The sequence below is a fragment of the Mus caroli genome, unplaced genomic scaffold, assembly GCF_978045245.1.
Source record: "Mus caroli unplaced genomic scaffold, Mus_caroli_1 scaffold_19, whole genome shotgun sequence".
In the NCBI taxonomy this organism is placed as follows: Eukaryota; Metazoa; Chordata; class Mammalia; order Rodentia; family Muridae; genus Mus; species Mus caroli.
This window is the reverse complement of record NW_028227274.1, coordinates 56,558,533-56,574,958: the sequence shown is the minus strand read 5'-3', so window position 1 is coordinate 56,574,958 and position 16,426 is coordinate 56,558,533. Positions and strand designations below refer to the sequence as shown.

The following is a 16,426-nucleotide window of genomic DNA, read 5'->3' as shown; positions in this document are numbered from 1 at the left end:
TTTCAAAACAATAGCTCTACAGTCTGTTTAGTTCTCCCACATTCAAGGCCCAGAATTAGGGAAGACCCCAAGTGTGAACATGGGTAAGTGACATTCCTGTGTGTAAGCCTCAGGACCCTTAGTACAAACTGACTTCTTCTTACGTCATTACTGCACCTCTCAGTCACGTTTCTGAGACTGTAAAGTCAATAGCAAAATTTTCACATGTCCCTCCAACTTGCCATATGAATTTGCTTTGCATGTTGCAAAAACTGTTTGTTATCCTGTTTAACATGTGAGGGAAGGGATCAATTGATATATATATATATATATATATATATATATATATATATATATATATACACACACACACACATAAGCACATATACACACACACAAACACACACATATACATATATACATACATATATATACATACATATATATACATACATATAGATGTGTGTGTATTATATATGTGTATTTTTAAATGATACATATATAATTAATATATTGGCAAGTATTTTATATAAATAAAATATTTTATGAAATAAAAATGTAAAGGTAAAATATTTACCAATGTGTATGTGTATAACAATCTTTACAAAGAAGTCAGGATGAGAGTATAGATCTTATCACTCTTCTGTGCAGAGCAGCTCAGGAGCCTTGTTATAGAGGCGTGGCTAGGCTCCGGTTTTTTAAGAAAAGCATGCTGAAATAAGCCGTGTCCTACAGTACTATACAGACATTCTGATTCCAGGGTTTTCTGTGAGGCCCAGAAACTCACTCTGGCGTAAATAGTGGCCCAGCTACTTTTATGAACACTGTTTATTATACATCACACACCTCTCAGGGAGTGTGTGCTGTTTATGCTACTTCTGAATAATCTATTAGCTAATGATGTATACTTTCATGAACCCCGTTTATTATAAATCATGGCACACATAAGCAGTGAGCGCTATTTCCTGTCTTGGAAATGAAAGGAATCTGAAGGCAACTGAAAGTGTAAAAGGAGATGAGAGCCTGCCCAAGCTAATGCCCTTGTTTTTACCCAGGTGTACTGGACTCCAGCATTTATCCCCTCACCTCCCACCCCCACCCCTCCCCACCCCCACCCGCCACAGATTAGCATCCTTTCTACATGCCCATTCATTATAATGATTTTTCAAATCCAGTAGTCTCCACAGGATGTATTAAGTCATTTTCCCTTTTCCGTTGAGAAGAGATGGGTATGAGCCATGCTGTTTCATTCACTTCTCTGTCTAGGTTTCTTCTTTTTAAATTACACTATACATTTAAATTAGTAAAATTATTTTCTTTTGTAGCAAGGTTACTTTCTTGACCCTGCTAAATCCAAGATGGGGAAAAAAAATAAGAATGTGGTAACAGCCATTCTAATAAATACAAGAAAAAAAAATAGCCATGTCCTGGAAAAATATTCGTGTCCTGTGAGAAGGTATCACGGAACACAGGGTAGGTAATAAAGTTCCTAGGGTCCCTTAGCTTTCTGTATCTCTGTACATATAATTTTCTATGAAATGTAAAAGGGATCTTTCCCTCTCTTCCTGTTGATTTTAATAATTACCTTTATGGCTAAAGGGTAATTGCAGGGTGACAACAGATCAGTTGTTAACCTGAGCATTTCCTCTGCACAGCCTGAGGGCAACTGCTTATAAAAACAGGGCAGGGCCGTAGCCATTAGCTCCTCAACTATGAACGGAAGTCATGACTTCTCATGACGAGAAATCTCAAGTCTTAAAAATAAACTCGCACACTAAGTGCTATCGCATTTAAAGTAGGGGAGACGGGGTAACAGGAGAATTGTAAAGTCATCTGTTTGTAGAGATTTAAGCGGCAGAGTACCGAGAAACAGCACACACACACGCACGCACGCACGCACGCACGCACGCACGCAGTGAGTAGCCAGGGAACCGTGGACACCTGGTAGACCCACAGACCCACAACATTACTTATTATGAGTAGCATTTCCTCTTCCCTAATAAACCTTTTTTTTTTTTTTTTTTTTTTTTTTAAACAGCAGTTTCTGTCTGCCGCAATGAGAATCTTCCGGCTGTCGTCACCTGTCCTGCCTGAGATTTTTCCTGTCTTTTCATTTTCATTCTTTGATTAGCAGAGAACACTAACCTGACCCAGACCCCGAGACCAGAGCATAGGAGACCCCTTTGCAAGTATATTTGAGTCTTCAGCTTTGTTGGAAGAATAATATCGTACACATTTTTCTAATTAGTGTGTATTAAAAGCCTGGTATCTTGATGTTGCCATTTTGTAGTGTTTTCATAGAGCCTGGACATATATAGTTTTTTATAACTGTGTGCAATGTAACTGGCGGTCCCCACATAGCTGGATTGTGATCAAATCAAGACCTCACATCAGAAGCCGGGATTTTGATCCTGGTTATGCAACCTACTGAAGGGAGGTATTTGACTGAGCTAACATCATCACGTGTGCCTCTCGGTACCACTGGGAACACCTTACAGGTGTCCGCCTTGAGAAATGGTACCATCGTTACTGAATAAGGTTTGTTGATTGTGATCAATACCTTTCCTTAGGCTTCCTCCTGAAGTTTGTCAGAAAGATAAGCCAAGGTGGAAACTGTACCTTTCACCAAGAACGTTATCTGACCTGACCCATGAAACTTGTTTAAAGTCGTATATAACTTCTGGGGCTACAGACATGTCATTTGGTAAGGTACACACAGAGCTTGAGTTTGATCCCCAGTACCCCATCTTTATAAGTTGGGTGTCATAGTTTGCATGTCTGATCTCAGCACTGGGGAGAGAGAGACAAAGTGCTTAGTGGCTGGGTAGGCTGATCTATTCAATGAGGTCCAGGGCAGTGAGAGAGACTGTCTCAAAAGGAATATGAATGGCAACTGAAGAAAGGCCCTGCAAATTGCCCTATGGTCCCCACATGCACACACATACATGCATTCACACACATGTGCACTCTCACATGCACTCTGGCACGCTCACACACACACACACACACACACAAATCTGTACATTATTTAGAAGTGTAATTTTTCTAAAATAGCATTTCAAACAAACTGTGTATAGTTCTTTTGGGTACAATGTTTGATGAGCACAGCATGAATTAATTTCAATTGCTAAGAGTCTAGCAACTATCTAAGAGGCACTGCCTAAGTCATGAAAGCCAGAACTGGGCTGTGAAATAGTTGACATTGTCACCAGCCATCTTATAGCTTTGTAAAAGTGATACTCACAACGGATTCCATCAGCTACAAAGCAGTTGACTATACCTGAACTGCAGGTCTGCCTGGCTGCTCTGTCTAAACCACCCATCTCTCCACTTCAGTATGCTTGTTCTAGGATTATATGAATCCCCATTAGGAATGGCTGATCAGAATCTATGGATTCTGAAATTTAAATACCGAATTATTACTAGTATACTGTTCACCATTGCGGCTTAAAATGTCACTTAAAAGAATACACTGTTTCACAGTAAGAACTTTAAATGCACACAATTTACTGGGACCTAGGCTGTTCTTAACAAAGCAACCCATTCATTAGTTAGAATAAAACTATCACCTCTTTAAAATTCATGTAATTTGTGTTTTAAGATATGTGAACATGAATGGTTAATGTGACTTAAGCTTAATTTCTCTAGTTAACTATTTTGTTGAAAAAACTCTACTACATAGTATTTGACTTAAAATACCAGTAACCTAAAGTTGTAGTCTGTGTGTGCATGCTTGTGTGTGTGCATGCTTGTGTGTGTGTGCATGTGTGCATGTATTTTTGCATATGAAATATGAATGTATGTGGATGTGTGAATGTATATGTGTGTTCATGTGTGTGTACAAGTTTGAATGTGTATGAGTGTGTGTGTGTATGTGTGTGTGTGTGTGTGTGAAAGTGCATGTGAATGAGCTGTTGTGAAGGTTAGAGGTCAGCCTTGTGTGTTCTTCCATCGAGTTCCACCTTACCAGTTTCTGAGATAGAGTCTCTCACTGGCCTGGAGCTCAGCAAGTAGGCTATGCTAAATGGCCAGTGTGCACTCGGGATCCACTTACCTCTGCCTCGAAACTCTGAGATTACCACACATAGCTTTACTTACTACTTACTTACTTACTTACTTACCTACCTACCTACCTACCTAGATGTCTACTTACTGACTGACTGACTGACTGACTGACTTATTTTTAAATTTGGGTTCTAGAGACCAACCTTGGGATGGTACTTTGGATGGGGTTTGGATGGTACTTTGCTGGACTTAGCTATGTTCCCAGTCTCCATAGCTCTTATACACTAAAAAGGAAGTGGGGGAGGCTGGGATGTATTAATTACTGGAGAACTGAGTAAAAGCTAGAACACACGATCTGTGCCAGTAGTTGAACATGATTAAACAACACCGCATGCTACAGCTAGGTCCGCACATCAACTTGAGAGGTGCCCTGTACTGTGTCCCTCAGAAGAACTTCTTCGTGTTTTGTTTTATAGGAGGTCCTCTTATTGACCTCAGCATCTTAGCCACAAAGAGCTCACACTGGAACCCTTTTAGTGTGCTCTTCTGAAGGGAGGTAACATTTCCTAGCACAAGTTGGAATTCACAGTCGCTACCTGATGTGTAGTGATGTAAGCCATGAATAAAAGCCGGAGTATGTCCACAGATAATAAACACTGCTTATTTTTCTGCCACATTCACAGCTCTAGTCATTGATCAACACTGGTTAGCCACACTGTCAGAATTCTGCATGATTCATTGATCCTACTCCTTACCACAGGTCACTGAAGCCTCAGTGTACAAACACGGCTCTTTACAAAGTGAAATGGAACACAGGGCAGAGGAAATCACCAGACAGCACTCCAGGGACACTTTTGGTTTCTCTGTTCCTATGCCCCTAAACTAGCTGAAACCTGTGCTTGACAATAAATATTTCCCGACTTGATTGAATCACAAGATAGGCTGGAAGGACACAGAGATGTAGGAAGAATGACGGTGTTGACGGCCAGCCCTTCTTGTGCCCACAGCTATGTGTGAATATGTGAGAAAAGCAAGCAGGAAATGTCTACCTTTTTAGTCATCAATGAAGCAGAAATTAGATTATGTTCCATACTCTCACGGGATTCTGAAATCCTGTATGAAGAACTGGTATGTATCAACTAATCTAAGATACCTAAGTAATTTTACCAAGCTCTTTACCAGGGACATCTGCATGACATTTTTTTAGCTCTGTGCAGAAGAAATGGTCTAAACCTTTTAGATTGTACCAACTTACTATCATGGTTGCTATTTCAGTTTATTGAGCAACCCACCTCCCTGGTTCCTTAGTTAATTACTCATTGAAACCAGAGATTTATGTTTTTCGTTGTGAATATGTGTAATAGTAGGTATCTCAACTCACATCAGGGAAGGAAGAACGTAACTGAAAGAAAATGAAGGGGGAATAAGACAAGGGAAAAGATTATTGTCTGCCAAGAGCCTGCTCCTGACTGATGGACACCCAGCCTTGCTCTGTCAAATCCTAGCCTGCAGAGTATGCAGTTAAGTGCAGCAATGGATATAAGAATGTGTGAATCTCGCCTTTAAATGTTCTGTTATCCAAATGCACTCATTCTCGATAAAGTTACTACGGGGAAAAAAAACACTTAAAAACATGATAGCTTTCTTATTCATGAGATATTTTGTCAAGGCTGATGAAATAACAGAATCAGCCCTATCTCTCTTGAATTCTTTCAGGGACGGAGGGTACCAATAGCTCCTCCCCCAAAATGGCAAGAAGCAGAAATTTTATAAAGATATTCTTTAGTTCTATTGCTATTTGCTGATCTATAGCAAAGTGCTTGAGGAGGTGTGGGAGGAGCTAAGTCACTGGCTACGGGGATGGAACTACTATTGCATACGCATATCTTACATTCCTTATGGAACTACTATTGCACACGCATATCTTACATTCCTTATCACCTACCTCAAAGTATTAGACAGGAAGTATGGATAGAAAGGGGAGGGCAGGAAATAGGTTGGTTCGCTTTGGGCATAGCAGACCACAGTCCATACTCTACCTCCGCCCACCACCACCGCAGTGGGTTCACAGGTGTTGATGCAGTGTAGGAGGGAATCGAAGCGAAGGTTGGAGTTGAGGAAGGCCACCACGCAGCCCAGTTTAGCCAGGCCAAACCACACATGAACGAAGTCAGGCTCATTGCTCATCAACAAAGCCACAACGTCCCCCCTTTTCAGCGAGGAGTGGTTCAGGAGAGCGTGGGCTACTCTGTTACTCCTCTTGTCCACGTCTTCGTAGGTGTAGACGTCCCCCTCATAAATGATGAAGGCTTTCCGTGGTTGCTTCCTGGCGTGGCTCAGGAACTTATCCAGCACCGTGACCAGCTCCCCCCTCAGTTTGTACATCTCCATCTGAATTCCGTAGCGCACCACCTTCAGCAAGTACCAAAAATCGTCCCAGAAATACGGGAACAGGAGTTTCTGCAGGAAATGCAGGGAGAGCAGTCCAGCCCCAAATCCTGTGAGCCATGACAGGAGCATGGGTGCCCAGACCTCCAGCAGACCCGATGGGTCCTAGCAGTGTCTCTTTCTTTTCCAAGAGTTTCACCTCTTTTTGCCCCGAGACTCCTGTCCTGAAAGCTCAAGGCTGGCACCTGTAGTTCTGGCTCAAGATGTCTTTGTATGTCCCGTGAAAGAAATCAAAGGTTTTCGCCCAGAAAGCTACAGAATGCTGGTGATATGCCCTGGGGCATTGGGCTAGGCAGCTGTGGAGCAGAGCCCTGAGTCTTCTTAGATTAAAAAAAAAAAGGGGGGGGGGTGAGCTATTGTACTCACAACACTCACAGCGCTGGAAATGAGCCCAACACAGCTCAGTGCACCCACTCTCCACGGCTGTCCAACAGGCTCCTTGCAGCTCCCTGGGCTTCAAGCTGGGGATGCCTTTAGCACCTCTCACTGCCTCTGAAAACCCTGCCTAAGCTCCTTTGAGCACCAGGGGATCTACTTTGGAGCTGAGATGGCTGAGCAAGTCCACGGTTTCCTGTTGGCTCCCTCCCGTGCTCCGTGCTCCGGCAGGGGCTCAGCCACGCCTCACAGCCCCCAAACCCGCTGCAGCCAGCGCCACCCTCTCCCAGTCAGCCTCGCCCCGCCCAGGACAAGGCTCTGTCTTCCCTCCTACACAAGCTCCAGTCTGTTGGAAGGAGTTGTTGAGCACCCAGGCCAACGATCTTCCTCCCAGTGTCCTTGGAGCTGTGAGAGTCACCTCCTGCCTCCCCCAGCCCCGGGGCCAGTGTGACAGTGACTGGACTGTTAGTCAGGCTTCTTGCCGGGCAAATGGTCCTCCCCTTCCACGTGGGAGTGTAGTAGCCAGCTCACACCTCAAGCCTGACCTCAGGCTGGCCATCCCTCAATCCCACTTGATGAGAGGCCTCTGGAGAGACTAGTGAGGTGAAAGAATGCTGTCCGAGGGGGGCCAAACTATTGATGAGATTTACTGTTGAGGCTCCAAATAAGCAAAGGGAAATCAGCTGAGACAGGGAGAATGTATAGTTATGAATAAGTTAGGTCCCAGAAGAATTATTTTCTGAGAAAAGGAGGAATGTTTGGACCTGCTCATGAAAACTCACATTTTCTTCTTTTACAAAAGGCAATTTTTAAAGTGTGTGGTTACGTTAGTGTTGGCCCGACGTTGTAACACTATCCTTAGAGCGCCAGTTTCTTAAAATATTGACCTAATGCTTTAAATCATGTCCGTATTTTTTTAATATATGAAATGCTGCATCTCCTGTGATTTTGGAAAAGAAACTTGTAAGGTAACAGGGACGGGAAAGGCAGGAGAGCAGGCAGAGTTGCAGTCATCAAAATGCATTAAATGCACGTACGAAACTGTCAAAGAATCAAAAAAAATTAGGTTTTTGTTTTCCAGTTCAACCATTCAAAAAATTGTCAAAGTTCAAAGGGTTTCATACCTATGCTTAAAGTGGGAAGGTAGCAGCTATATTAAAAGAATACAGATTTTTGTGAAAAAAAAAGAGAGAGAGCATTCTACTAAAAATAAAACACAGAGGAACATTTTATTATGCGGGTTACATGATGTTTTCTGTGTATTTACATACACAACAATTATTTATAAGTGTGTATGTGTTCATGTATGCATACTTGCAAATCAGTGTGCAAACTGGTGTGTACACTTGGTATGGAGGCCATAGGTTGATGTCAGGTGACTTCTTCTATTACTCTCCATATTATTGTTTTTGAGGTTGATGATGATGGTGGTGGTGGTGGTGATAATGATGATGATGATGATACAGGGTCTCTCATTGAACCTAGTGGAATGGGCAAGGTTGACCGGTCAACAAGCCTGCTGGACCTTCTGGTCTCTGGTTCTCCAGTGACGAGACTGCATGCTCATGCCATCTGGCCTGGCATCCTACATCAATGCTGGAGATCCAAACTCAGCTACTCATGATGGTTGAGCAGGTGCTTGCTTGACTCATGTCCTTAGCTCTCACTAATAAATTCTTTCCTAGTAGACACCATCAGCCCAGCTCTTCGCCTTTAAAGGTATACACAAGGCTAATTGTAATAATTACCAGTGCATCATTATGTCTGGCTTTTCTTCCATCCATCAGCTGGCTTCTAGCTTAACTTCAGATTCTTTAAGATTAGAAGAAAGAGAGAAAAAGAAAACAAACAAACAAACAAAACAAAACAAAAAGAAACTAACAAGACCCTGGATAAAACCAAACACAGGCTGTGGCTGCCCTGGTTGGTTTGAAACCACAGTAAAGATCCCCGAAGTCACAAGACTCTCAGATCCTTCCACGTAGATGAAGAGAACGTTTTCTAACTTTACACACAAGCTCTTGACTTTTTGGTTCAGAAAGATCTTTTTGGGTAGGAGGGAAAGGCTGCAGCAGCGAGCATTTTAGACTTGATGAGCGTGTCTGATACGGCATTGCTTGCCCTACTGTCTCAATGATTCAGTCATATCCTGGAAAACACCTCTGAGCCACAGAAGGAATACAGAGCAGTTAGTGTCTCTGGTGGGTGGCTCACTGATAGGAGTAAATATGTTCTTCTCCCCCGCCCCAGGGAAGTATGCTTGCTTTTTCTTAGGAACTTCTAACAATGTTTCAACAGACAGAACTTAATTTTCATCAGTGGCCAGTATAAGTAAGATTGGAGAACGTACAGGGTTGTTGGTGTGAGATGGTGTGTTAGACTGTTCACGTTCGACTCTAACATATTAAGATCGTAGAGCTCAGGCTATTAAAACACAGGCATATTTCCTATGTGCTTTCTCCCCATGGATGATAGATGCTGTGAAACCTTTAAGAGGCCTGTGCGTTCCTGTCTAAGCACGTGAATTGTTCATCTCATCCCTAAGTTTTGTGTACCACTCTCAATATTGCCAAAGACAGCTATCAAAGATGGCTATAACTTAAGCCACAATACCAAGTTGTTGTACAGTGGCTGTCAGACAGCAATAGCTACAAGTGAATAGATCTACGCTTTAAGTAAAAGAAAGAAACAAGATTCCCGAAATCGTCTAGACACCTGTCTGGAGACTGCTTTTGACAAGGGACAGTGTAATACTCTACAGGTTCCCTCTGCAACATATATCAATATGTTTTTTTTTTCTCTAAGGGTATTTGAAAGTAGAAACCAGTATGATTAAATACAAGTCAGCTCAGGAAGAGAAGGGTCTTACCAGTCTATGTATGCTCTTGTGAACCTCTTCCTCACTTTGGATTTGAGATTCTTCTCTACAATTCTTCCCTACCCTTCTTCCAGTCCCTTCTGCGCCTTCAGTTCTGTTGAGGACGGACTGTATGTAGCAAGGGATCAATGTCATCCTGAACAAACAAACAGCATTACACGATGGGCAGTAACTCACTTCCTCAGAACATGGCCACTAAAACCTCCATTTCCCTCCTGGGCTTTCTGGTGCAGCTCTGCAAGTCAGCCTTGGGATTAAGGGAGGCTGGAAATGATTTCGTGGGATGCAAGCTTGACAAAAAGCATCACCATGGATGCTCTCAGTGAATCAACTGGTTGGGTACTTAGGACTGCCAGGGCTTAAGAAAGGGATAGACAGATAACGTCATATATATGAAGGGTATGTATGTCTCTATAAATGAAGGGCTACACCTTCTCAGTTTCTCCCCCAGAAAGTAGTCCTACAGAAGCTGTGGATCTCAGTTGATCAGGTATGGAGTATCTTGGTTGATTGTGTATAGAGAAGGAAACTTTAAGGTCTGTGGAGCCATGACAATACTCTGCTCGGCTCACCTGATCTCTCATCTCTAATGATGGCTAACTGACCAATTTTCCTAGCTAAGTTTCAGCTGTGGCCCCATTTCTTGTAGGCCTCCCATGACTGTGAGGACAGTACTCTGGTAGACCTGTTATTGAGGAAGGCAGAGAGGAAAGGCTTTGTAATTTGGCTAATTGGTCTCACCCAAAAGACCAGTAACTTGTCTCCCACTAGTAATTTGCCACTTAGAGCAAAATGCTCATGGAGAAGCTTGGCTCCTACCCTTCTGCAGAAGCAGGGAGACACAGGTACTACCTTCCCTCGTGATGACGTTCCAAAGGGGAAAAGAATAGAGTTGAAGATACTGATTGCAGAACTCGCCCACTTCTTAATTCCACCCAGAAGCTGCGGCCTTTTACACTTTGTAATGACTGCCTTTAGAATGTGATATCAAGTTGGGGTTTGGTGGAAGGCTTAATTTTCCTGTAATTCAGTGTTTGTTTGTGTTAATGAATAATTATGTTTAGAACGTTTTCACCCACAAGGCCTCATGAAACAAACAATATTAAAGCCAAAGAGTGCTATTGGAGTTGGTGGACTATTAACACTGCTTCATATCTTAGACACATCAAACGCATCTTCAAATATAAAAAAGTTTTATAGTGCCAACTAAACCACCCCATAATAATAGTTCTGGCAGCAACTCTCAAACAAATTAAATATTTAACTATTACTTTACCACTAATTGAAAATGTAACTAGAAGTTTATGTGAATCCAAGTCCTAAAGAGATACTCGACACATGTGCTTTATGCAGGGTATTTTTTAGATCCAGACACTGCTGGTTGTAAAAAAAAAAAAAAAAAATTCCCGTCCTTGCCATTGGTAAAATTGACTTTCTGGGAAAGATATTTATGGAAAGTTTTATTACTGACAGAGAATTCATGGAGGCTTCATGTTTAGTTCGTAAGCTGCCTGTGTAGATGTAGGTCATTTGATGACTACTAAAGCAAATCATAGAGCCTCTCTGGCAACTTCTATAAGGCATCAACAATGCTCCAAATGTCACAGGGGGTTGTTCCCTGGGCCCCTGTTTTTAAATATATCATAAGGGCTATGACTTAGTTTCTAATGTACAGAAGAATCAGAGACTTCTAAAGTGCATTCTCCATTTTATCCACCCCTCAAATTTTACAGCTCTTTAAAAAAAAAGTTTTTCTAATTATGTAAGAATGATTTTTCAGTGGATAGTTAAGTAGTCTATGGTTGGCTTGATTCTGCCAATGTCATCTTGTGCTGGCAACCCAGTCACAGACATTCACAGATTCCAGGATCCAGTCATTTTATTACTGTGTTCCTTTAACAGCACGCTAGTATATGGTTTTCTCCCAGGTCTGTGGCCTATCTAGTCCCAGGTCATTGGCCACCCAACAGTTGAGCATGGTTCCATCTCATACAGAGGGCATTAAATCCAATCAGATATTGGTTGTTTGCCCATGTGACTTTTGTGCCACTAATGTACCAGCATATCTCACAGGCAGGACACCACTGCAGATCAAAGAGTCTGTAGCTCTGTCCATGTTTCCCTTTCTCCTCTGGTAGCATTCAATGTACGTTCCAGTATCACATCATGGACACTAGAAATTGTAGCTGTGTATAATTGCTCACAATTATAATTTAGGTACTTGGAAGGCTGTGTCCACAAGATTATGGAAGGTAAGTCTGGGCTACAGTGTGAAACTTGTCTAAAAATCAAGCAAATACAGAAGCAAAGAAACATAAATTATTTTGTTTGTTTTTAAGAGACAGGGTTTCTCTGTGTAGCCCTGGCTGTTCTGGAACTCACTCTGTAGACCAGGCTGGCCTCCAACTCAGAAATCCACCTGCCTCTGCCTCCCAAGTGCTGGGATTAAAGGCATGTCCCACTACTGCCCGGCCAAATAAATTTTAGAATGGTATTTACTAAATTCTTCCACTGACAATAATAATCACATCTAGTAAGAATTTCAAAACTCAGTGCTTCATCTAATGTTGTATATGCAATACTCTGAAAACAATTTAGTTTTTGTTTTGGAGAAATTAAAATCATCCTTGGCTTAGAAAAAAGTTTAATCTATATACTCCCTGTCACAACCTCTTTTGTCTTATCCCAAGATTTATTCTTTAAAAAGAATAGTCCAAGATGTTCTCTTCTTATGTAGACTATCTATTGCATCATCTGATAGTTCACTTTGCTGTGCAGAAACTTTTAAATTTATTTAGTCCATTTGTTATTTCTTGAAGATATCCCTGTGTTCTTGGAATATGCTTCAGAAAGTTTTTGTGTACACACATCTTTATTTTGAAATCCTTTTATTACTGTTTATTTGGTTATAAGACAAATTTATCATCTCAACAGCAAGAAAACCAAATTCAAACTTTAATATTATACTTGGCAGTAAAATTTTCACAAAAATTTCCCCCTTCTTATGAATAAATCCATCAAAAATGAACCCAACTTGAAAGTATTCTTCTGATTTTACTCTCTTCCAGACTTGCTGTTACCGATCAAATGATTAAGGTTCTCTCCCTGAAACCGTGTAACTTTCTACATTCATTTGGGTTCCATTTTTCCCTCTTAGCTTAGTGGTTTTCAACCTGTGGGTTTCAACCCCTTGTGGATCACGAGATCCTTTCACAGAGGTTGTATATTGGATATTCTGCACACCAGATACTTACAGCTCATAACAGTAGCAAAGTTTCAGTTATGAAATAGCAGCAAGAATACTTTTAAGGTATCCATAGCCCGAGTATCTATGTCAAAGAGTCACATACACACATCTTGATATATATTTTGATGTTTTCTTCTAGTAGCTCCAGGATTTCAGCTTTTAAATTAAAGTATTTGATCCACTTTGAATTGATTGTTAAGTACCATGAGCAAGATAAATCTAGCTTTATTTATTTATTTATTTATTTATTGCAGTATATCCAGTTTTGTCCTCACCATTTGCTTAATAAGCCGGTTTTTATTCCCAGTATAGTTCTTGACACATCCTGATAAAAATTCAGATGGCCTTAGCTGTGTTATTTCTTCATATTCTGTTTACTGGTCAACATTAATGTTTTTATGCCAATATCATGTTGAGTTTGTCACTATGGCTCTACAGCATAATTTGAGGTAAGGTATTGTGTTACATCCTGTACCATTCTTTCCACTTAAGGTTATATTGGCTTTGTCAATTTGATGGTTAGTATCTAGACTGTAAACGACTGCTAAAATAAAATGCCATTAAAATCTGCCAATCAATAAATGAGGCAATTAATTGAAGAGAAAGCTCCCAAAAGAAATATATGGATTACTAATAATGATTTTTTTAAGATCCAACATCCTAAGTCATTACAAAGATGAGCTGTTTTGATATTTCATCTCACACATCAGAATGGCTCCCATCAAGAAAAAAGACACCAAATACTTGCAATGATGAAGAAACGAAAAGTAAAAACTTCCTATTTGCTACTTGGGGGGAGTATGACTAATACAGCCCTATGGAAATCAATGTGAATATTTCTTGAAAATTAAAGGTACAACTGCCATGTGACCCAGTTACATGATACTGGAGCATATAGCTACATCCTACTAGAGACACTTGCACATCCATATTTATTACTGTCTATAACTACAGATCCAGGGGACCTGATACTCTCATACCGACATACAAGCATGCAAAGCACCAGGGCACATAAAATAAAAATAAATTAAGAATACTTCATAGATGATGCTATACAGTTTATATTATATCACAGTAATGGCTATTTGGGCACCACGAGTCAGTCAGCAGTCACTATTGGCAATGACAATACTGACTAATGCTTTCAGGTGGTGATGCCTGATTTATCTTCCCTTTGTGGTGTGTCATGTCACAAGCACTAGCAACTGGCCATTGTTTCTTTGTCAATGTCCAATTTTTTATCAAGAACCCAACCATTTTTTTAGCACCAGTTAGTAGATACTTGCCCTAAATTAATTCCTTTAACCATCATCCCATCAACATTGCTAGCTGACATTTTTTTTTAAATAATGAACGTTTTATGGTTATTTTGAATGTTTTTATAGGACAGTTTGATAAATGCTTAATTCCTTTTCTGTAGTAAATAACTGATAAAAGAAAGATATGAAACAATGAACTTCATTACTGACAAGCACAAATATATTTTTTGTTTATTGTGTGTTACTTTTAAAAATACCATCTAAATATATTTTGAAAATTGCATACATTCATATAAAGTTATTTGACTATATATGCCCTACTACCTCCCCCAAACTTCACCAATGACCCCACCAGTGTCTCTCTCACTTTATGTTCTATTTGAACAAAATGAATAATCCACTGAGTCAAACTAGTGATGTCCACATGTACCTCGATAGGACGCCATCCCCTGGTTCAAAGCATTCAACCAGCTGCCATACCCCAAGGAAAAGTGACCTTGATGCCCTCAGCGTTCATCAACTGCCCATAGCTCTCATCCTAGGGCTGGGCCCTCAAGAACCTTTTCCAAATCCACTCTAAAATTTTGAGTTGCTCACTAGCCATGTTGTTCTCCCCATCATTCAGCTCTTTCAGTATTTCAGGGGCCCCTCTTATACAATGTCCTTGGGTGGTGGAAGGTTGATATCGATGGTTCTTTTATAGCTGAAGACGCAGGCTCATTTATTTTCAGCACATTGGCCAGTTATCAAGCTCTGCATTAACCACTACCAACTGTGAAAAATTGCTTCTCTGACCAAGGTTGAAAGCAGCATAAATCTAAGTTTATAAATATAAATATTTAGAAGGCAGTTTGAAAGCGTGACTATTTAGCTAAACACTGCCAGCAACACACCACTTCCTAATACCCATAACCTCCCCAGACATGGGTATTCGATCAGGTTTACTGGCAGACACATGGCCCCAGGGGCTTTGTCCCAGGAACGCTTCTCACTGGTGATGTGCCTTCTCATGTTTGTCATTGTTGTATTCCTCATTGTTCTGACAGGGTATGATTGGGCAAAGAAAGTCCGTTTTGCTTGTAGTCTGTTATGATTGATACCTGGGTATTAGCTCACCCTACTGGGTAAATTTCCTACAGATCAACATGAAGATGAACTTTCATGAAATAATGCTGTTTAGATGAATTAATGATCTTATAGAATTCCTGATTTGATTCTAATAATTTTAAGACCTAAGATAGTTGATAGATCTGAGCAGTGGTGGTGCACACCTTTAATGCCAGCCCTTGGGAGGCAGAGGCAGACAGATTTCTGAGTTTGAGGCCAACCTGGTCTACAGAGTGAGTTCCAGGACAGCCAGGGCTACACAGAGAAACCCTGTCTGGAAAATAACAAACAAACAAAAAGATAGTTGATAGAAAGTTTAAGGTTAGAATCAAACGTAGAATATGCTTCCTCTGACAAAATAACAAAGACTGAATGAAAAGTAGGACAGTGAGCATTCGTGTACTATAAGCACACCAATTGCACTAGGAAGAAAAACTAAATGATCAAGAAAAGTCTTCATTCTAGGTCAGGCCCAGGAATGAGGCCACAGCTTTCCACCATGATAGGATGAGCCCATGGAGTGAAAGATCGAAAAACTACTGCTTTGAGCATATGATCAATAATCCTGCTGCAACTCCCTCTTGTGTAGAATTTATCTGTGAGGTAATTCTTTTGCTTACATAGAGAACCTTACCTTAGGGGATATAAAAGGACTAAAGGAAAAATAAAGCTTTTGGAGTTTTTTTCCACCCACCAACTGTGTGTGTGTGTGTGTGTGTGTGTGTGTGTATATATACACACACACATATATATATACACACACACATATATATATATATATGGTTAGAACTTGCTCATTAGAGCTTTGTTCTATCCATCAAATGTGTGTATGCATATATGTGTATATATGTGTATGGTTACGATGGTTGGAGCTTGCTTTGTTTCACCCAGTGTGTGTGTGTGTGTCTTGCTTTGTTTCACCCAGTGTGTGTGTGCATGTGTATGTGTGTGTGTGTGTCTTGCTTTGCTTCATCCTCTGTGTGTGTGTGTATGATTCTTTCCCTCTTTCTTTTCTCTAACTGAAGATCACCATCAGTGACAGCCCAACTAGCCACTATCAGTGGCAGCTTCCTCTGGCTACTATTAGCAGCAGTTTAAACCAGTTGTCACCAGCACTGGTCTCCTCCT

At 40.8% G+C, this 16,426-nt stretch overlaps 1 protein-coding gene across 1 annotated transcript in view; it reads right to left on the bottom strand.

Annotated features, from left to right (window-relative positions):
• Positions 1-6,775, bottom strand: part of Slc27a6 (solute carrier family 27 member 6) — a 59,593-nt gene extending 52,818 nt beyond the window's left edge. Inside the window, exon 1 of the mRNA XM_021150779.3 lies at positions 6,024-6,775. Within this exon, the coding sequence (XP_021006438.1) occupies positions 6,024-6,504 (481 nt within the window). The 5' untranslated portion in view covers positions 6,505-6,775. The remainder of the gene's footprint in view (positions 1-6,023) is intronic.
• Between the last annotated feature and the right edge of the window lie 9,651 nt (positions 6,776-16,426).